General features: G+C 39.5%; 1 protein-coding gene across 2 annotated transcripts in view; it reads left to right on the forward strand.

Annotated features, from left to right (window-relative positions):
• LOC128744040 (GAS2-like protein pickled eggs) overlaps positions 1-24,087 on the forward strand; it is a 595,332-nt gene that overhangs the window by 458,025 nt on the left and 113,220 nt on the right. For both annotated transcript variants that reach the window (XR_008412350.1, XM_053840783.1), the window contains exon 9: positions 16,243-16,402. Coding sequence is in view for 1 of the 2 variants with exons in the window: in XM_053840783.1 (XP_053696758.1) it covers positions 16,243-16,402 (160 nt within the window). In the remaining variant the exon portion in view is untranslated. The remainder of the gene's footprint in view (positions 1-16,242; positions 16,403-24,087) is intronic.

The raw sequence follows: 24,087 nt of genomic DNA on the forward strand, positions 1-24,087 counted from the left end.
CCTGTAGGTTATGTAACAATAACATTAAGTTTGTTACATTACAAACTTAATGTTCTTGTAACATAACCTACAGGTAACATTGTAACGTAACAATGCTACCATTTTTTCATTTAAATGTTACGTCAAATTTTGATAAAAGTTGTAATGTTACACATTTAATGTTATTGCTACATAACCTACAGGTAACATTTTAATGTAACAATGCTACCATTTTTTTATTTAAATGTTACGTCAAATTTTGATAACTTTGTAACATTACAATGTTACTTAACAGCAACATTGTGTTACTTTCAGTGCTAACCGGGTAATTACTATATATAGTTTCCTTGTGTAATGTTACAAAGTTATCAAAATTTGACGTAACATTGAAATAAAAAAATGGTAAAATTGTTACCTTAAAATGTTACCTGTAGGTTATGTAATAAGAACATTAAGTTTGTAATGTAACAAACTTAATGTTATTGTTACAAAACCTACAGGTAACATTTTAACGTAACAATGCTACCATTTTTTTATTTAAATGTTACGTCAAATTTTGATAACCTTGTAACATTACAATGTTACTTCTGTGTTACTAAACAGCAACATTGTGTTACTTTCAGTGTTGAACACCGTGTGTTCACCACAGAGGTGCTGGACAAAATAGACTGCAAACCCCCCTTATTAAGCTAGCGACATGGGTTGGGTTATTTTTAGACACCAACTGTGCCTCTTCCTTCGTCTACTGTAGAACCACCGACCGATAAGTTTAATCTAACTTTATTTTTACTGGCGGGACGACGACACTATGCAGGCCCTTGCGACTTACAAGGCACTGCGTGTGACGTTTGATGCTTACCAAATGAAACTGGTACTGGTATATCGATACTTGTCGAACTGTACCAAAATCTGCAAAAATAACGGAATATCTAAAGTTTCCACCACTATAGGTACTACCACAACTACTCGAGCATCTACTCTACATGAATTAAAAGGAATCGAATAATATTGTACCTTGCAGAAATTTTACGAGTCCTACGCAAATACGTTTTTTAATAATAATTATCCTGTACCTACTAAACACAGTGAAACTATGCTTGTCAAGCAAGGAGGGGTGCAGTGGGGAGGCAATAACGACCAACTGATGGTTTAAATCAAGCCCCTGGCAGACAACCATGTTCTCGCCGCCAACATCTCGTGTGTGCGAAAATGAGATAGCAATTCAGCACTGCGTTTCACTCAACTGCCAGTATTCTGATTTGGGCCCGCTGTCAAATTTTGAGCCCCAGACATGCTGTCGCTGACGTTTACTGCAGCTCGATATAGAGATGTCGATGGGGTGGTTTAAATTGCTAAATTGCAAATATCTGTGGTAAACGCTGAAAATAACTACGCTAATAATTTTCGCGTGGGACTCTAAATAGGTGGAAACTCCGCAATAAATGATTTGGAATCTGAATGTACTTTTTATTTGTCGATTATTTAAGGAACAAAGATTGGTGACGGAGGCCTGAATATATGTAAAGTCTTGAAAATACTAGGTGAATTGACTATGTAGCTGCTAGTAAATGCGCTTGCAAGCTAATCGTAAACTGCGTGAGTTTATGATCAGCTTTTAAGTGCACTTGCTAGCAGTTAGTCAATTTGCATAGTATTTTCGAGGCTGTACATACATTCTGGTGGCAAGTATTATTGAGGTGTCACAGTTAAGTATTTTTTGTGACGTTAAAAAAACATTTATATTGTTACATAACAGAAATAATAGGATTGTTACGTAACAATGGCAATAATGTAACGTAACGTTACATTGCTTTAATGTTATTGCAATGTTATATAAACATTATCGCAATGTTACATTGTAATATAACAATGTTATGTAAAAAAGTGGGAAATTTCAATCATCCTGTTACTCTCAGGTTACGTAATTACAACCTCACATCATAAACATTACCGCAATGTTACATTGTAATGTAACAATGTTATGTAAAAAAGTGGGAAATTTCAACCATCATGTTACTCTTAGGTTACGTAACTTCAACGTCACATCATAACAGAGTTACGTAACAATCTGGTTAATGTTATGTAACAATGTTGACCGGGTAGCGCTCAAAACCTTTCATTTTTCGTGACGCTCGCATTTTTCGATTTTTTGGAATGACACCCTATCTCAAAACTTGCCGTAAGACGTAGTCCTACGTCAAAAATTTCCTGATTACGTTGTAAATTACTGACACTTTGGTCTACAAAAATCTGTTTGTTAAAAGAAATGCATATACACTCACTTAAGTAGAAGATGCTTTGCCTTTCGTCCTCCGTTAGGTTAGTCCAATCGTGGAGGAATATTTTCCTTTGCCAATTCCTTGATAATGTCATCAAGCAGCTCACCTAGTTCTGCGTATACAGCTTCTTCGTCCGGTTCCATGTTGTTTATCGTATAGTTCGTCAGTCGTTCAATTGGTTCATCGTGCTCGTGTAGCAGGTGGATCAGGAATTACCAGGAAAATTTTCTCGGTTTTCATGAATAACCCCTCTTGATGTCATCTGGATGATGCGGAACGTTAACAACTGGTACTGGTATCTGACTGCTTCTGCTGCTGTCGTTGTATTTTTATTCACTATTTATTCACTGATAGGCGTGGTAGAAGCCTTTTTATAATTTAATTCACGTTTATTGCACTATAAGTCCTCGCGATAGAATAAATTCGGCCACGCCTGATTTGTTCACTTGCGGCGTGATATCATATTCTTCACTTGTTGGTTTCACTCGCGGCGTGGTGTCGAATTCTTTCTGCGGCGCACAGTGGGGCAGATAGACCCGGCGCTCGGACAAAAACTCTTAACTTCTCTGGTACGCTTTGTTGTCATAGTTTTCGTTAGATCCGAAGATTGTGGTTCAAGCGTCGCGTGTCGCCATGTGAGGGTTGTCGGCACTTACTGAAACGCGCGGATTTTAGACGAGGCGGAGGATCAAACTAACAGACAACTTAGCCGGGTAGTGGCTCGTATCAACCAACTGGCTGTGGGGTTACCCTATGGAACTGTTCATCAATTTGGCGATGGCCCAGAAAGGGGTCGCATTGACAACTCAGAGTTCGTGTGTAGAATGGCTACTTTATTCCAAAAACGCATTTCTTTTCATGGGCATTTTGTGCCACAAAATAATCGATAACGCAGTTCGATATTTGGCTTATTCTAATAGATTCTTACGACTAAAAAGAGATAGACTACCGGGACAGTATGGGAATGCTCTGTGTTCAATTTGTTTGGTTGTAATTTGAGTCCTTACTGTGCGCCGAGCACACAACGGCCACCACGGCTAGTGAAGACAATTCAGCGAAAACGCGCTCGCTTATGAATTGAATGCACTTGCCTACGGCGTGCGCTATGTACTTCGGTTGTTATTTGCCTGTTTTGCTTTGTGCTGTTATGTACAATTTGTTTGCGTGAAGAGTGATGTGGGTTGGTTCGGGTACGCATAGTACAATATGCTCTCATTGAGTAAAACAACAATCAATCTGTCAAATATGAAATAGTTCGCATTCTGAACCACTTGAGGCGAAATAACCATCGAACTGTCAAATTTTAACTAAAAAGTTAAAAATTTCGTGAAATGGCTCACAGCCTAAGTGACAAGCCTCTCGCGTGCGAGCTCATTCAATAATCGTATGGCGCAGACGACACACGCATACCATGGAAGGCAAGCAACGATCCAGTGACGAGGCCGAACAGCATCAGCGGGCAAAGTTAACCAGCGCAATCGAACGCTTTTTGCGACAAGCGCCGAAGGGGACTGCTACTGAAGAGCAGCAGGAGCCAGGAAAATACGTAAAGCCGCTACCATCCGCCACAAACTACGACAAAGCTAGCAGAACATTTTCTTTTTCTTTAAATTTTTAATGGAAAATGACCATCAAAGTTACCGAAACTATGTTTTACCTAGAGCATTAAATTATTATCATACTTGGGGTCCTCCCAGTTGGCTTCGAGGTATGACGCTGGCCTAATAAGCCAGTCATCGTATGTTCGAATCTGGACTGGGAGAGGCTGTTAGAGTCAATAGGATCGTAGCAACTGGCCCTGCAATTGTCCTGCACTCTAACAGCTGGCTGCGAAGTCTGTCGTATAAAAACAGAAGGTCAAGTTTCGATAACGGAATGTAGCTTTACTTGGGGTAGCTCTATCCAGGCCTTGACAATTTCGAAAGGAAAAACAGAAGCTCAGTTTTCTGTTTAATCCATCCACACCGAGCGTGAGCACTACCAATGGAATACTCGACTTCGGCCGGGCGAAGTAAGAATAAACACACGTCGAGTTCGATACGAGTGAGCGCTTCAGTTCTGTTAACGTCTTCCCTACGTAGGCTCTTTTGCTTTGAATAGGAAAGATTTCGACCGGACGAATAACGGGAAATTAGCAATCATTGACTTTTCGTCGGAGAGCCCAATTTCGGAAGCAGTTTTTAGGCCCAAAAGCGGGGTTCTGTTTGTAAAAATATAAATACTACATTCTTCTTGCCAATCTGAACACAGCGAATATATTTTTATGAACAGCATTTTTGTTTCAAACAAAAAAACTGCTTTTGAAATTGGCAGAATCGATGACTGCTAATTTCACCTTAAAGCTGCTCGAAATTGAAGAATTAATCGTCGCTTCAATAGAGTTTCATTTTGAACCGAAGCGAGTTTGAGTAAGCTTCAGTGAATTGGTCGTTTTGCATAGGTGCGTGCAGATTGCTGCCCGCTGTTGCTGGATTGCTGAGAGCTCGGTCGGTGTGGTTGGGAAAAAGCAAATCTTTACTGTATGCTACTTGTATGCTAAAGCACTTTTTATCGTAAAATAACGAAGTGGGTACATCTATACACGATTAATCAAAATTTGGGTATTAGACTTTGACGATTAAAAATCATTTTTTTGCTGACGCGTTTATATAGAATGATATAGGGGATATATTCTATAAATGACATAATTTGTTTAAACACGGTCAAATAACGAAGATTTAAAGCCCTTTGACATTATTTCAAAAGGAACATACTAAAATCAGAGTTAAAATATGAAAAGCGTACAGGTGTATCTGCTTGATCCATTGAGGGTTAAACCGAATAATAAATTGTGGTATAATATTTTCAATTTGTAACATTATTAGTTGTATGTGTGTATTCGCAGCTCAAAACGCTGTAAAAAAGCTACTTTTGTCCCGGCTATTTCTGATTGGAATAAAGTTCTGCTAATTTGTTGGATACCACACAAGGATTTTTCATTAAACATAATAGGGGTATTCACTTAGCGCTTAGCGTGAACGGTGTATTCCGTGTATATACTGCCGCTATTCGCATAACAGTGCCAGTTTCTGTGGAGATGGATATGATATATGAATAGCGGCAGTATAAATACGCAATACGTCGTATACGCAACATTTCAATATCAAAATTCGGATGAAAATGAATGCAACTATTAGTCAAAATCGGCATCATAGCACACTAATCGAAAAAGAAAACAACGTACTGTACCCGAGTATAGATTTATTTCAGATCAAGCTAGAGCTGGAGCTGCAGTACTCGTTTCGCTGCCGTGATTAAATATCTGGCTGCTGAAGTTCTGGAATTGGCAGGAAATATGCTGCACGCGACAATAAAATGACCAGAAGCATCCCACGTCACTTGTAGCTGTAGCTTCATCGTGATTCAGGACCATACACGAACGGCTTCGTTGATCGCATAGCTGCTGAGGCCTTCCGGTTGGTCCGTTGCAACAAGCCGTGCCTGGCTAGCGGTTATCGGTACTCCAATTTACCGAACAGAGAATTACGTTAAGTGCGTTAGTGCAAGTTTATTACAAGCTGGAGTTATGATAATGAAACAATCGGTCCTTTCAAGGGCCACACAACGATTGAAGAGTTTATTATATTTTCTTGCCCAGTTAATACCATAATAACACAGGCAACGAGGGAAAAGTTGAATTTTTCGCCATTGCGGACGACCAAACAAATGACGGAAATAAGTTTTCTGGTCACGGGCGACAATTTCTGCCACTTCCAAAACGTCTGCAGGTTGTAAATGCTTTATCAGTGTTCTTTTGTAAGCCGCAGAAAAGTTGCGCAAAATTTTCAACTTTTTGAAAACTTGCGCGTACCATCTACCGATTACCAGAGGAAAAGCACTATTCAACGTAGAAACAGACCATAAAAATTTATTTACTGTTTGGTATAGTTACTGACTTGGTTTCGTTTTAATAAAATAGATTCAATCAATTCATGGATATAACCCCAAAGTCGGTTGAGGATTAGATGATGATGATGATGATGGTCCCACCTCATACCTCTACAACGGTTTGAGCGAGACGATTTATCTATTAAGATATTTATGTAATAACAATGTAGCCAGGTGCAAAAGTAAATAACGAACTGACTTCTAATGCAGACATATCAAACTTTCAAGTTATTATCAACATTTTCAAAAAATGTCCAAGGCTCGTCCAAAACATTTCCAACCCGAAAATTATCTGGACTTGATTAGGAATTGAACCTAATATTTGGGAGCACAAGCTGGTCAGAGTTGGTTCTAGATAACGATCTAGAACTACGAGGGAGATCCTACAGAACTTTGGTGCTCGATATACAACTCCGCAACAAAGCGATGGTATAGGAGTTCCAAAGTCCACAAGCAAACCACAGCCTGTCCAGCTTCCGTTCCAAACCCTTTGTTCAGGACTTTAACCTGATCATTCAATTTCCAGATTGTGTATGTCGTGCGCGTGGCTCAAACATGTTTAGCCTTCTCTAAACATTTTTGACGTAGGACTACGTCTTTGTTTACTATACTGGGACTGGGTAGCACTTTGTGAAAACGAAAATAGAAGTGTAACGTTTGAATGAAAGATTTCAAATGCTAATAACTACTAAACTACTGAACGAAAATGAACATTTTATATATCATTGGATAGATAAAATGACCAGCAATTTTATGGGGGGATAAGGGATTAATTTTAAGGCGGGCGTAAGAGGGGGGGGGGGGCTCCCATACAAATGAAACATAAATTTCCTTAAAATTAATCAAGCAAATGGAACCAACTTTGGTATGTGGGGGTTTTTGGTGGTAATAATTTTTTATATGATGTACGGAGACCCCTTCCCCTTCTAAGAGGGGGAGCTCCCATACAAATGAAATACAAATTTCCTCATAACTCTAGAACTAATCAAGTAAATGGAAATAAATTTGGCATGTTAGGGTTTTAGAAGGCAGGAGTTTTTTTCTATGGTGTACTGAGGCCCCCATCCGTCTTTTAACAGGGGGGGCTCCCATACAAATGCAATACAAATTTCCTCATAACTCGAGAACTAATCAAGCAAATGAAACCAAATTTGGCATGTGGGGGTTTTTGGAGGCATGGATTTATTTTATGACGGTTTGAGACCCTCATCCTGTGGTACGAGGATAAGGACTCTCATACAAATAAAATAGAAATTTTTGCGTATGTGCCATACTTTCTGCTATGTAACAACCGGTAAGTTATAAAAGTAAACTAGTAAAACCTGGTCGGAGAAAAAGACAGTGAATCGACGCCGCTAACTTACGTTTCTGTTCTCATTCATATCAAAAGAGAAGGACTTTCGAATGGCACGTCATATTTGCGAGGAAGGTGCTTTGGCTCTAATTGGTTATTTATAACCAATGGCCCTTTTAAAGGCCACAAGCGAGTTAAAGTAAGAATATTGAAACATGTCAAGCTATAGTTACTATATATATAGTTCGGCGGATAGAAAACCAGGCGAATTGGCATCCCTGATTTTTGAAATTAAATTTGAAATTATTTGTTTATTTGTTTATTTGTTTATTTGTAAAAATCAACTGACATGGATTGTCTTATTGAATATTTCTGGTCGGTTTATAAAAAGCTAACATTATACAATTTTTGAGCGAACTTATGTGATGGTTCATTAAATTCAAATAAACTTTCCACAATAGAAAAAGTCCGGATGCAGGCGGTTATTGGCTCATAGGATCCAAAGGTGGTCCGATGGAATCTCGGTTGCAATAGCTCGGTTGAGCGCAGGGCACGTTGCGATGCACGAAAGTTGATGACAGACAGGATGCTCGGTGACTCGATTTCGCCATTCAATATTTTTGCAACACACACTGCTTGCTGAACCTTCCTACGTTGTTCAAGTGTCTGAAGACCCAATAAACGGCAACGATCGGCGTACGGTGGTAGATTGATTGGGTCGCGCCATGGTAGGTCTCTCAACGCAAGCCTCAAGAAACGTTTCTGCACTCTTTCGATACGCAAATTCCACGACAACTGATGGGGGCACCATACCAAGCAAGCATTTTCAATCAACGGGCGAACTAATGAACAGTACAGCGCCTTCATGCAGTGTAGATCACTGAAGTCACGTGCAATTTTAGCAACGAAACCGAGCTGTCGGGACGCTTTCGATATTGCCGTGGTACGATGTAAGTTGAACGTGAGTTTGGTGTCAAGCAGAACCCCAAGGTCATTGACTTGATCGACTCTTTTGAGTACATGTTTATTTATTTGGTAATTGAAAACAACCGGACTGGCGATGCGGTGGAAAGTCATCACTTGACATTTTGTGATGCTGATAACAAGCCAATTTTTCTTGCACCAATCAACAAACACATCCAGGAGCCTTTGAAGCCGGATACAATCGTCTATGGAACGAACTACTGAATATAATTTCAAATCGTCAGCATACATTAGCTTGCATCCAACTCCAAGCAGCGAAGCAATATCGTTCACAAACAGCAAAAACAGGAGCGGTCCCATGTTGCTACCTTGTGGTACACCCGACAAGTTAGTAAACTGGGAAGAGAAGCAAGAGTCGAGCTGCACGCATAGGACTCTACCACATAGGTAGGAACTGAGCCACTTCGTAAAGTTCTGAGATGCACCAAGTCGTGAAATTTTCTGCAGCAGTATTTTATGGTCAATACGATCGAACGCAGCCTTCAAGTCCGTGTAGATCACATCAATTTGTGCCTTTTGTTCCATATGTGATATACAAGTAGATGTGAACTCCAATAGGTTTGTGCTTACGGATCGACCAGGCATAAATCCATGTTGGTCGGTAGAGATATAGCACTTTGTTCTAGCAAGAAGAAAATTGCTCACTACTATTTCAAATAGCTCAAACAGCTCAAACAGGACGCGGCAGAAAGACTAGTGATACCACGATAGTTTCGAACGTTCCGACGGTCGCCACTTTTAAACACCGGGAACATGAATGACTGCTTCCAGATCGTCGGAAATTTTCCGTCCCTAAATGATTTGTTGAATATCTGGCCCAACGGATCCACTAACGCAAGTGCACAACGGGCGAAGACTAGAGCCGGAATTCCATCGGGTCCAGGGCAACTTGATCGTTTCATTTTCTTGGCAGCTGACAGAATCATATCGGAAGTTATTTCAAAAGTGTTTATATCCACTAAATCAGCAGGAACATCAGCAGATGCGACGACAACCTCCGAATCAGATGCAGATTTTTCAGCAAAAACCGACGCGAAAAATTTCGCGAATAATTCACACGATTTTGGAATACGCATAATCATACTATTTGCTACAGCGTCATCGAGAAATACATCAGAAGGGGTAGCAGAATGTTTTCGTTTCGATTTAACAAAATTCCAAAAACTTTTTGGATTTCTGCGAAGGTCAATTTGAACCCGCATAACGTAGGATTTGTACAATGAAGCATTTAATCGTCGATAAGCATCACTCGATCGTTTGAAATTCTGTTTTGCCATTGCAGTCTTCCAAAAGCGGTGTTTACGCTGCCAAAAGTTGCGCTCTCGTTTCAACTCACGAAGATGAGGGGAGGACCACGGAGGGGAAACAGGCCTTTTTGCAACAGGTAAATTTGTGTTCAACCACTGTCGTAAAGTGTCGCAAAAGTAAGTTGCCATATCGTCAACGTCGTTGTATTCTGACAGCGTCACCCAATTGAAGTTCAGAAAATAATCAGAAAAGGCATTAAAGTCCATTTTGCGACAGTACAAAGCAGTAGATCTATTCGCAGTGCAAACCAGCGGAGAGCAGTTATTCATTGCAGCCACTTCCATTGACAATGTTAAAGGCGGATGGTGTGGATCAACGGGTAGCAGTGGGGCGACGCAGACATCAGTAACAAGCTGTTGTTCCAAAGAACAAAAAACTAGGTCGAGCACACGGCCGAGATGATTTCTGTGCAAATTTGTTTGGTGAAGATTTAAAAAATCCATACCGTCAATAAGTGCTGCGCTTGCAGTGGTGAGATTAGAACTGACGGCAATTTGTGCTCCATCCGGCCCATCAGTCCAACAAATGCGTGGCTGGTTATAATCACCGCATACCAGAACTATTTCATCATTTAAACATTTGCGACACAGATCAGAAACCGATGAAATATGCTTTTCAATGGCATCCATGTCATCGCGTCTATCTGGTGGAAGGTACAAACCGCATATCAACAATTTTTTCCCCCGAACTGTAGCACTAACGCATATTTGCTCTAAGCAACGACCAGACGCTGGCTCGATGATTGAACTATTGTGTTCATTTGAAACTGCGATTAGTACCCCACCGAAACGACTCTTGTTACTATTTAGCTGGCTGCGATCACACCGAAACACGTTGTAAGAATCCCCAAAAAGCTGCAACGAGTTGATGCGGTCATCTAGTCCGGTCTCTGTCAGGATGATGATGTCGAAGTTGCAGTCACGTGTTGTCAAAAAGATGTCGTCAATTTTTGTCCTCAATCCACGCGTATTCTGATAATAGATCCAGAGCCGCTCATTCACATTATCATCACGCTGCAACATATGATCATTCAGTGTATGGAAAACTAAATTACGGTCAAAGTACTCGCCTCTGGTGGGAACCCAAAGGGTCCCACCGTCCACTATAGAACGCAGTTGATTTATATTATTTAAACCGCCTCCGGGGTGCGGTGAACAAAACGTCGATCCCAGTTTTTTGGTTGGTCCACGAACTCTCGAAATAGTAATCCAGCAGGCCATGATGATGGATCCAAAGCTTTAGTTTTCATGTCAGGATCGAGGCCGATTTTATATGACACGAACGATAACGCGGAAACATCTTTCCCTTTTGCAACGAGCCGAATCGTCTCGACCGGTGCAGGCGCACTCAAGCAGCGAGCTACAATTTTCTGCACGTCGTCGTCCGTGATGAGAGGGTTTAATCTGGAGAGGTATAGCCAAAACTTATCGACATTGCGCACACTGAATGGGACGGAGAGATCAGTCAAGTCCACATTGCTAGTGCCGCAATCCGTTGGTGCTTGGACATTTATTTTATCTTCTACTCGTCGCCGTTTCATACTACGCTGGGGCCCGACGGGTGTGCTAGGTATTGGCCATATCGGTTGGGAGTGTGAGCAAGCCAAATCGTCAATTTTTTGCTCAGTACCTCCACAACGTTAGATAGCTGCTGAACTTGCACTGGCAGGCTAGCCGAAATTGGCGGTTCAGATGACAACAGCGGTACTTGTTGAGTATCGGCAATGTAAGAATGGATGCTGCGGCCGTTCAACTCACTTCTACATGTCGTACATATTAGCAGAAGTTTCCCGCAAGTAAAAGCCTCCCTCATTCCACGAGAATTTATACCGCAGCAATTCTGGCTGATGTGCAAAAAGGCTTCGCAGAAACCACAGCGTAGTGGCTCAAGATCGTTGACTTCCTGCTTACATTCGCCGCAATATTTTTTTTTCCATTTCGCTTTGTGCGGTGGTTCTGCACACAGGCACCGACAGCAGAGGCAAGCAGTATCAGAAAAAAAATTAACGAAGCTTTTTGGCAGTTCATGGCGATAAAAACACTAGGCGTTGCGCGAAAAATAGTCTTGTTTTCACTAAGAAAGACTCACAAATCGGGGTAAAAAAACACACTGTCCACAATAAGAATCCGTGGTATAACCCAAAACAATGGTAGTCAAAAACCAATAAATAGTTTTACTATCGTAAAAAGCGAAAAATTGCAAGAACACGAAACAAAAGCTTTGTATAGAAGCAACTTAACGAAAAAAATTATGGAGAAATGTGCAGGTTTTTACGGAAAATAATCGCTAGCGAGTGTTGAAAATGACTAGTTCTATGAAAATAAACTGTGTTTATTAACATTACTCCCACGATTCGAATTTTGAAAAACGTTTGGCTCCGCTTTTGACGTTTGATTGGCTCCCGATTTTTGTATCCGCCGAACTATATATATAGTAACTATATGTCAAGCTACGCATAATCATATTTAATACAATAGACCAAATCATCATACCGTCAATTGACAGATAGTGGCGCCCTTGTTTACATTTTGGAAAACTTTCTTTTCCGTTTATAGGGAATGTAGCGTGTATTTTAACATTTTACAGGCATAATGGCTTTTAAATTTAGTCCCAATGCTGTTTAAACTCGACTTAAACAACAAACTTGCCGTTTAAACAGCTGAAACTTTTTTGGATTCTACGGTCTGTTTGTAAACAAGGGCGCCAGTATCTGCCAGATGACGTCACCTTGATTTGGTCTATAGACCAAATCATCATACCGTCAATTGACAGATACTGACGCCCTTGTTTACGTTTTGGAAAATTTTCCTTTTCGTTTATAGCGAATGTAGCGAGTGTTTTAACAGTTTACAGGCATATTGGCTTATAAATTTAGTCCTAATGCAGGTTAAACTCGGTTTAAACAACAAACTTGCCGTTTAACCGTTATGTGTGCGACAAAAAAAACACCTTTAGCAGGGCGACAAGGGTACCCGGGTACCCAAAATTGATATTGTTATAGCATCAACAATTTTCAACCGATTTTTATGAAATAGGTATCATTTGATTCGTTAATTAATCTAGTCTTGAATTACTTGGCCATTTGGCCATTAAAAGACATACGGGGCCTGAAAATCCGGAATTCCGACAGAGTGTCCGCTGTGAGGTAGAGAACTGACTGTATTGCAGGAAAATCAGTCATGCGGATATAAAAAATCTAAAAATTCATACAATGATCTATTTTATATAATGAGATGAATCAGGTTGGCCATTCCGGAGTAGGTTCCTGTGGGGTCATGGGTGGCCAGTCTAGGATTGGAGGTAAAACCTAGCAATATGGGTATCAAAGTTCTTGGAATTAGTTCGGTAGGTGATATTTTTTACATTTCGATGTATTTTGATTGGTTATTTCGAAAATGGTTTCTACGGGGTCACAGATGATACCGCAGGATTCAAGATAATGCCTAGCATTATCAGAACAGTTCAAAACGTAGAACCATCCGTTATACATTTGGAATCAGTTCCGAAAGTATTAATCAGTACTAAACTGGCCATATCGGCTCAAAACATCTAAAAGATCCGCTAAACTAATTCTAATATTGGATTAGGCGCCCAACTGGCCATCTGTAACCCGACAGAAATCCAATTCTGGAATGGCCAATGCTATCTAAAGTCACCAATTTATATAATAATATGAAAAAAGGGTCCACAATGTCAAGTTCAAAGCTAATAGCTTTGCTGAAAGCTGATATTCTTTTAAAACAAACGACTTCCCACGTTTTACCGGACATTGCTCCGGAATCACCGATTCCCGGGAACTACATGTCATTTAATGGCCAAATGCTTTATCTAATCAAAACTAGATAAATGTACAAATCAAATGCCACTGGTTTCATCCAAATCGGTTCAAGATAGACAAAGTTATGAACAAAGCAAATCATGGGTACCCGGGTACCCTTGTCGCCCTCCTACGTAATAAAAAAATCAGAGGGGTTGTGTACAAGACACGACCGCATATATAGGTGACGCAGGACTACGTAAGTGTCTTTGTAGTGATAGTAGCATGTATTCATGCTTGTAATCATTTTATTCTTTATGTACACATGCTATATGCAACATATATACATGCTACATGCGTTGCATGTAACATTTATCAAAGTAGTAACATTGCATATGTTCAATTCTCAAATGATAGTACATTTGAAAACAATTAACAAAATCAAGAACACAAACTATTGCTTTCCTGCTACCTTACTGAAATTAAAAATTGTTTTTTATTGCTCATGGTTCCCCACGTTGAAGGGATTTTACCAATTCAATCCTATGTTATCAACAGCACTGCACATCTTTTCACTACACTTCTAGTGGAACGGCAAGCATGTGTATTCATACAGAGTCGTATTATAACCGAACACTACAGCTGTAGCACATTTTTTCAACACAGATATCAAATTCGCCGAGGTTTAACCGTCTCGCAGTAAAGAATTTGCGATCTGTTGGGACGACGAATTTGTGTCATTTTTTCTGGCACACTTCTAACACAGACATCAAATTGGACTAGGTTTAATCGCGTTCGTAAGAAATCTGTTGGTACGAGGGGGCTTTGTCACTCTTTCTGGCATACTTCCCAAGCAAGGACATCAAAATGGTCTAGGTTTAACTGCGGTGTTAAGAAATCTTGTTGAAATGAGGAAACTTTGTCACTTGTTTTGGCTTATTTCCCAAGCACAGATATCAAATTGGTTTAGGTTTCGATCATCGTAAAAAATCTTCCAACCAATCACGAAGCGAGAATTTTGGTAAAACATAGGTTCATTATTTTCAATTTTTCAATAGTTCAACATCAAGAATCCGTTCTTTTCTTCATTTGGGTCAATTCTTAGAAGATTTTCAGATCGATTGGTGTAAGAATACAGAAAATCAATCAGAAAACCGCTGAGCTATTAGCGTTCAAAACCTTTCATTTTTCGTGACGCTCGCATTTTTCGATTTTTTGGAATGACACCCTATCTCAAAACTTGCCGTAAGACGTAGTCCTACGTCAAAAATTCAAGTGCCTCTCATGGCTAATCCCCTTTGTGGATATGCACCAAAAACACCTCAATTGGGTATTTTAGCGGTATATAAATTTTCACATATTATGGTAACATATGATGTCACTGTATCGTCACATGAAGACTTTTTCAAATTTGACGAGTGAATGTAATAAAAATAGCATTTTTTTAATTTAAAAATTTTTTTTGGGATAAGACGATAGCTGAAAAGTAACCCACTTTTCTTCTCAACTCACCTCAGACAACACAGTGAATAGATAAACTATGGTCATCGGACGATACAGGTTTCATACGGGAGCTGTCAAAAGCTCGGTCAAAATGAAGGGCTCTATCAGAAAGATAGAAGGGAGGGAGAGAACTTCTGACATCATTTCAATCAATCAGCTTGGTTGATATCTGTCAAACAGCAAATCATTCTATTTTTGATTTTTATTAATTTTTTCATTAAATATTGGCCTAGTTGAAATAAAAAAAGAACTGTTAGATGCAGAAAACGACGAGCTATCAAATAAGGTGAAAAAATCCACTTTTTTGGGGAAATTAAAATACCCAATTACTTAAGATCAACGAGTTTTACGATGTCGCAAAATTTCAATGGCGTATGTTTTAAACTGAATGAGTTATAACTATTTTAAAACTGAAAAGGTACCCGGGTACCCTGTTGCACACATAACGGTTAAACAGGTGAAACTTTTTTGGACTCTGCGGTCTGTTTGTAAACAAGGGCGCCAGTATCTGCCAGATGACGTCACCTTGATTTGGTCTATAGGCTGTGGGCTGATCATTCAATACGATTTGAACCTTTATGATGCACACAATTGATTTTAAAAGAAATCTCTATATCTCAAAGGTTGTAGGCGTTTCAAAGTGTCATTGCATTCAATGAAGAATTGAATCTGAATATTTCGCTCATCTTTGTTAAACATTCACTTAAACAATGGCACTCACAGATTCGTATAAACATACATTTGTCAGATATGCAGTTTACATTAGACTTTGATCTAATCATCTGACATTGTCCTACGTCACCCTTTCGTACAACCCTTATGGCTGTACACTTTGTAGTTTTTCGATAAGCGGTATTGTCGCCGAAAAAGTAAGTAAGTAAGTAAGCGAGCTGCGAATCTTACACAAAAGTATGGCATCCTGTTATGATGATATTAGAGCGACTATATGTAGAGTGGCGACAATGTCAAAATTGGAATGATAATTATCTGTCAGTGTCATTCCAATCGAGCAGACGACCAATCCAACGCGTATACGGGAAAAGAGAAAGAAAATACGCATTGCATACTTCTGGGATAACATGTCGCCACTCTGTATATAGTCACTCTAGATGATATGATACAAATCGTTGACAAGTTATAATATTTATAAAAGACCTGTAATAACCACTATGAACCGCAAAACCAATCTAGTTATTTTTCGCTTATTTTAGGTTGGCAGTGCCAATGTGGAAACAACAGAACGATTCTCAGCAGTGTTCGCCTAATTTGGATAGTAATAGCAGTACTACGTCCACACCAGTTCGTACTCGCAGTCGTAGCCGGAGTCCAGCTCAATACAAAACTAATCACAGCCATAATGCTAAAATTACGGTAAGTAATTTATCTCTGAGTACGATATTTGTTTATTTATTTATTTCGTCAATAAAATGTAGACGATGCAATGTAACACGATATTTTCATAAATATCGTACCATTTCTAAATATGTTCTTGTAGGTCATGGTTTAAGACCACACGAACATTGAAACCACCCCATCGACATCTCTATAACGAACTGCAGTGAACGTCAGCGACAGCATGTCCTGGGCTCAAAATTTGACAGCGGGCCCAAATCATACTGCTGGCAGTTGCGTGAAACGCAGTGCTGACATGCTATCTCATTTTCGTACACACGAGATGTTGGCAGCGAAAACATGGTTGCCTGCCGATGGGTTGATTGAAACATTTCAGTCCCTTGGATCCCTGTGTCAAACCTACCAAGCTGACACAGAATGCAACAAACCAAAAACATCGAGTGCCTACCGCGTTCGATCGTTATTGCTAACATATGTTTATTTTTCCGCATGGCCTAGACCGAAATGAAACAACGGTAGTAACCATACACTGCCCAATGAGATTTAAAAAGGTGTGGAAGAAGAAGACGTTTAATGGTATTAGCACAGACAAACAGACATAACACTCGTTTTCCATAATTCGTACCGAATAAACCGTCATTTCAAATTTGAGCTTAGTTGGGAATGTCTCCGTTTTGGTCAAAGTGGCGCTTTTTGACGAAAGAAGGGGAATTCCCCATAAAAAATTCTTGCTACTTCGAGGGATACTCCTGTTGCTATCTGATATTTGGGAATGTCGATCATAGATGGTGCTAGTGTTGAGGCTAAATGCGAGGTACGATAATTTTTGTTGATTTTTCTTCCAGGAGTTATGTCTGTTTGTCTGTGGTATTAGTGAAATACCTCCGTGAAGTACCACTGTAGTGTAGTGTAGTCCAACAGGTTATAGGCATTTTCTTAATTCTACCCTGCTCCAACACGACTTCTCCTAGCGAAAATCGTGTTGTCCTATTCTGCTCCGCGGCGGTCGATCTCCCCTTTCGGGTATTCATAATACATATTTGTTAACATTTAGTGAGTGCGATAAACTTCACGGTAACGTTTTGCGTACGCGAACAATACCGTGCAGGGATGGGCGATACTAAGCAAAGTATCGAATACCTTGGTATCGGCGATACTTACCAATATTCGATACCAAGTATCGGCGATCGACCGCTATCGAACCTTTTTTTTTCAAAAGGCAAGGAAAAAGATGAAAATGTTATTGTAAATTTTCCACCTTATCGAACACGATAAATTGTAACTGTCGCGGACGAAACCGTTGCCAAATTCGTCGCGAGCTGATCTCAGGTCGCGAGTGCAAAATTCATTTATTTAGCCAAGCGTTTTTTGCCTGCGATGATTTCAAGCTGCCAAAAAATTGTGCAGCGCGTTGTACGGGGAATATTTTCTTGAAAACGACAATTGCCATTATGTCCGGTAAATTTGGATTTTGAGAGTTTTCCTACATCACATCACGGAACGCCAACGAACTAGTGTGGATGCCGGTATTAGAATACTTGGTGGAAGGATGTTGATGGTTGTTGCGTGTGTAAAGCTTAAATATTTGTCGCGATTTCATTATTATTATTCGTAAATATAGATATTAGATCATGCCTCATTTCTTTACCTAACCTTCCTAGTGCATTGCGGTCATTCTGAACCAATCGACATACTTACAAAGTTTCTATTCAATAACGGAACGAGCTAGAGACTTGAATGTTTTTAACTTTTCCCAACTTTGTAAAACTAGCACTGTGGGGGAGTTTCAGTTTTCAGCGACATTTATAAGAAGCGCAGCAAAAAAAAGTTACACATTTGCATGTGGGGTCCAAAAACAACCAATTTTGAGCTTACTCTCAATCATCCATTTTCAATACGAAATTCGTTTTCTTTGCTTCATTTGAAAGGTAGGACCTCAAACTTGCACGTAAGGTAAGTTAGGGAATATTTTGTTGACAAATGACCACCCAAGTAACCACAAGCATTAACGCATAACCCCATATTGGCTGTAGCTCGGCATCGCTAATACCAGACAGCGGTATAACAGCAATTCGCATGGTTAAAACTTTTGTATAAACATTGCTAATGCGTTTAAGCATTATCGTAAATTAGCATTATTAAAAACACTATTTGCGTATATAATGTTACAATATGTTGCTTACAAGCTTTAGGACAAATCTTTAAAACGTACCGTAAATGTTAATAAAATGCTTATACCTGACTTCGTTTTTGCTTATTTACGGACACTACTCATACTCTGTTTCACCTAACTGCTGCTGTCTTTTTTCAACCAATTGAATTCTAAAATCAACTACGAACGACGATTTAAGTACGACTAATTACAACCCACTCATCTATAACAGCTGTGGTTAAGATATCAAAGGCGCCAGCAAATGAACCATGCAGGGATACACGCACCCATCAGGTTCAAGTCTCATTAAAGGTAACATTTGAAATGCAAAAAAAATCCATTCGTCGTAAATAATGAAGTAACGCATAGCTTGAGAAGCTGCTAGAACCAGCGGACTTAAAAAATAAATATGAAATATATTTATTTTTGTCTTTTGCAGGGACGTTAAATGTACTGGTTGGTGACAAAAATTTGAAGACTTTTACCATTTTATCTTGCTACCAGTCTTGCGACATGTTACTAGTACACAAGCACCAAAAAGAAATGCAAGAATAACGAAACCATCTTTTGTTCTACATGTCAGACACTCTTCGATATGGGGGAAAAAGTGTCACCAGTCTTCGAGACACTTTTTTGTATTCTCTTTTGCTGCTTTGCGTCCGTAAGCCAAACATACAGCTTGCCCCCAAACAACACGGTTTTAAATAAGAAGGTTCCCAATACATCCTATTCTCTATCACTTCTCCATACTATTTCAACTATAACTGTAAGCAAAAAGCGGCTAATGCATGTCATTTCTACACGACATTTTGTGTGAATGGTCGGCTAACGTATGAAAATTTTGCTTATTATCATGTACATATTCTGGCTAGTCTCGACACTTATAAGATAGGCACTGCCGGTACAGAAACAATACAGAGCGATGGTATTGGTTAAGAGTCTGACATGGCATTGCATGCTGGTAAATGTAATAGAAAAAGTGTAACCGTTTCGGTCCCTGGTCTTTTGACACGCCGGCCGAATTGATGTTTTTATATTTTTTTCGCAAACAGGCTAAAAATTACGATATGTCGATAATGCAGGCGAAGCGATGTTTAATTCATGCCGTAATGGTGCTTTAGCAATTGCTATTATAATGCAGCTTTAATTTGACAATAGTAGGGCCCTTTTCCACTTTATTACTGCATTTATTGTACATGTAAGAAAATAACACATTATATGATATGCTTTGTAGCGCAGTATAAAGCATTACAATTGAATTGATATAAAGCTTCGTGGTTACTTGGGCACTTCAGCGTCGATTCCGGAACATCCACTGCCTGTTATTGGGGGAATTTTGCATTTTTGAGATAATTCATCATGCGACGCATTAAATCACATCAGCTTGATAAAATAAGACTATTGGAAATAAAATTGGGACATTTGGAACCAAATGGCCACTTCACTGTCGGTTCCGAAACATGCGGTACCTAGTTTTTGGGGACATTTTAGAATTTTAGCATAGCTCATCTTGCGGCGCATCAAATCTCATCGACTTAATAAAATAAGACTGATCGAAATATAAAGTTTTGTCCATGGGTCAACTGTCAAATTCACGCTGACGGATGCAGCATTCTATTCTGCCCTTAAGTAATGTTCCGGAATCACTGTTGAAGTGGCCATTAGGATTGAAAACGACCCCACTGTACTTTCATCAGTCTCATTTTCACTCGGATTCTGTATTTCGAACGGATTGTTTTTTCGAACGAAAGTGCAAGTATTCTTCATTCCGCCAGCAAAATAAAATTGACAAAATAACTCATTCTAAACAAGTCGTACGAAATAAAGATCCGTTCGAAATACAAAATAAGGGTGTTTATCAAGGCGATGCAATTTGGTGTGCAGCAAGATGAGTTAAGCTAAAATTTAAAAATGTCCCCAAAAACCGGCTACCGCTTATTCCGGAGCCGATGGTGAAGTGGTCATTTGGTTCCAAATGTCCCCATTGTACATCCATAAGTCTAATTTTATCAAGCTGATGTGACAAATTATCTCAAAATCCAAAAATGCAAAAATCCCCCGGTACCAGGTAGTGGATGTTCCGAAACCGACGCTGAAATGGCCATTAGTCAACAAAATATTCCCTAACTTACTTTGAGTGTAAGTTTGGGGTCGTACCTTTCAAATGAAGCGAAGAATTTCGGATTGAAAATGGATGATTGAGAGCAAGTTAAAAACTGGTCATTTAGAATGGCCGTAGAATGGCCCATGCTATTAATTGTTTAAAAACGCGGAAACTATTTGGTAAAACTATGAATGGGCTTTTTTTGTGTAAATCAAGCTAATTCATAATTGTGTAGAATGTAAAAGCATCAAACATAGCCACATCCAATAAAATCAAGCGATTATCCGCGATCTCATTCCACATGTAAGAAATCACGGTTTTCTCTTAAGCTTTTACCACTAGTCGGTATGCAAATTTCATAATAAATACAGTCTATCTTAATGTATGTATTTATTTATTTATCAAGCATTTGTATAATAATATTATTACAATGTTTACTTATATACTATACATTATTCCTATGGCTAAGTCGTAGTATAATTTGGATTCTGGACATAGTGATGTCAATTCTTTCGCAATTTTGATTATAAAGGCGCATCATGTTACTGACTGGTCCATTTTTCACATAATTGGTCTTATATGATTTTTCCATAAATATTTTTCTAGTTCTAAGGTTACGACACGGCGCATAAAAGTTTAATTGAGCAATATATGCGCCGAAGAGACCGAAACGATTTAAGCTAAAATAGCACTTTTATGAGCGACATCGCACTTTTGATGGTACAATTTTGCTTGCAATTGACAATATTGTAATGTTCTGTAAATGTTAGTTTTGAGATTACTTCTAGATCCCTTAAAATTTTACATTTTGGTACAATATTGTTTCCTAAGTATATGACAATAGAGGGAGTTTGAATTTTCCTGCTAAATGCTATTGAGTTACATTTTTTTACATTCAGGTTTAGTAAAGATTTACTTTATATTTTTAGTCACCGTAACGTTATTAATAACATGTGTCGTTGATTCTTCTCGGTGAAAAAAAGACTCTTTTCCTTTTCTGCGTAACGTTTCAGGCTAGTACGCTTCACCTATCGTCAGACGCCTAAAATAATTCGTTTATTGGTCAAATTTACAATATTCAATAACTACTATACAATTTTCATTAATATAAACTTCACATTACAAAAACATTGCTTACATTTCCAATTTAATTATTTTCTTCCCAACATCACTGACGCTGAGATCCACTCGCACGTTGATGAATGATCATCGCCTGCTTGTCGTTTTCATACTGTCGTAGCTTATTGACTAGTCCGTTGTACATTGCGTTGAACGTTCCGCATTCACGCTGTAGGTTGACCGTTTTTTCTTCACCCATTATCTTGATATGGAACATCTCCGCGGTTTCTCTGCTCTCTTGGCTCTCGATTCGCTCCAGTACGCGTGTGTTAGCGAAATCAAAGATGTGTCCGGTTTCACGTGTGTGCTGCGATAGTCCAGATTTTGCTTCTCCTTTCCTCGCGTCGTTCTTGTGTCCAAATCCAAACTGGTTTATGCGAAAATTGCTAAAATCTAGGGTTCACAAAGTTTACAACACCCTGGAAAACACTAAGCGAAGCAGTGAAAATATCAAATACACTTCTTCAGCATACATTCCTGGGTTAAGCGAAAAATTACATAAAATCCTTCGGAAGCATAATGTTGAGCTAGCTTTTAAACCATGCGACAAGATCAAACATCGTGTGTTCAGCAAGCTTAAAGATCCCATCCCACCAGGGAAGCAGAAGAATGTGGTGTATGCCATACCATGTGGTACGGAGGACGGTAAAATCTACGTCCGGCAAACGGGAAGACGGCTGGAAACGAGGGTAGCTGAACACAAGAACGAAGCGAGGAAAGGAGAAGCAAAATCTGGACTATCGCAGCACACACGTGAAACCGGACACATCTTTGATTTCGCTAACACACGCGTACTGGAGCGAATCGAGAGCCAAGAGAGCAGAGAAACCGCGGAGATGTTCCATATCAAGATAATGGGTGAAGAAAAAACGGTCAACCTACAGCGTGAATGCGGAACGTTCAACGCAATGTACAACGGACTAGTCAATAAGCTACGACAGTATGAAAACGACAAGCAGGCGATGATCATTCATCAACGTGCGAGTGGATCTCAGCGTCAGTGATGTTGGGAAGAAAATAATTAAATTGGAAATGTAAGCAATGTTTTTGTAATGTGAAGTTTATATTAATGAAAATTGTATAGTAGTTATTGAATATTGTAAATTTGACCAATAAACGAATTATTTTAGGTGTCTGACGATAGGTGAAGCGTACTAGCCTGAAACGTTACGCAGAAAAGGAAAAGAGTCTTTTTTTCACCGAGAAGAATCAACGACACATGTTATTAGTAAAGATTTGTTGCAGCAAGTGTTGAATACATTGACTTCATTCTGAAATACTGCGACGTCATGCGCATTTTTTATTTCCATATATATTTTCATGTCGTCTGCATATACAAGTACTTTTGAGTGGTTAAGTATAAAGGAAATGTCATTTACGTGCAAAATGAAAAGAAGTGACCCTAAGTGGGAACCTTGGGGAACCTGTAGCCTGCCGAAATACGGCCACCTAATCAGTCCGCTATTTGCTCCCCCAAATCTTTGAAGCAAGTGACTTAAGCGCCACCTCGTGAGAGGGTCACTTGCCACGTTCAGGCTAGCCCGGCCAGAAACTCCGCCTCAGGGCGGGTCAGTTTAATAAACTCAAAGGGGGGAAACAAAACAGCCGACGCAATCCGCCAAAGGTACTCAGTCTACGAACGAAAATGCCTCTAAAGTCCTCAGAAGTTCACTAAAAATCCCTACTATCAGAAACCGACTCGTATTTCTCATTACCGGCCAAAACTCTGTACGAACAGATCACTGACCAGCTTCGAAAGTCCGAGTGCGGGGGTTGATTTCCCAAGCAGCCCAACTTGGAGTACTAAACAAACACCAAACAAACTAAGAACAAACGCAAGATGTGAGACCTTTAGACTAATTAAACCGTATTAAACATCATTCCACTAAGACAGAAACGAAATCTACAATTTAACAATTTATTCTAAACGTTTAACATTTCTCCAACCTAGGATTTTTGAACTATTCTAATTTTCTTACGACACTATAATTGCGTGGGTGGAGAATTACGGAAAGCGCCTACATTTATACTTTTAGCATGGCCTGAGCTCTAAAATTTCTTCTGCGTATTGGCTAGGCTCGCGAGCTTCAATTGGCTATGATGGTATGTGTTGGCTCACTGTAGCGCTTTAGCGCATCACCCTGCGCAGGGATTTTATAGCGTACTCACAGGTTGTAGCGAAGATTCACACTACCTTACGGCGATGCTGCAATCCGGGTATATCCACCGCTGCGTTTGCTGCAAACACCGCCCTCTGCGGTTATGTTGAATGTGGGAATGCTATGTGCTGGTCCCAAACAAAATGGCGATGGTGATTTAGCTTAGCGT

Source organism: Sabethes cyaneus, chromosome 3 (genome assembly GCF_943734655.1).
Source record: "Sabethes cyaneus chromosome 3, idSabCyanKW18_F2, whole genome shotgun sequence".
Classification (NCBI taxonomy): domain Eukaryota; kingdom Metazoa; phylum Arthropoda; class Insecta; order Diptera; family Culicidae; genus Sabethes; species Sabethes cyaneus.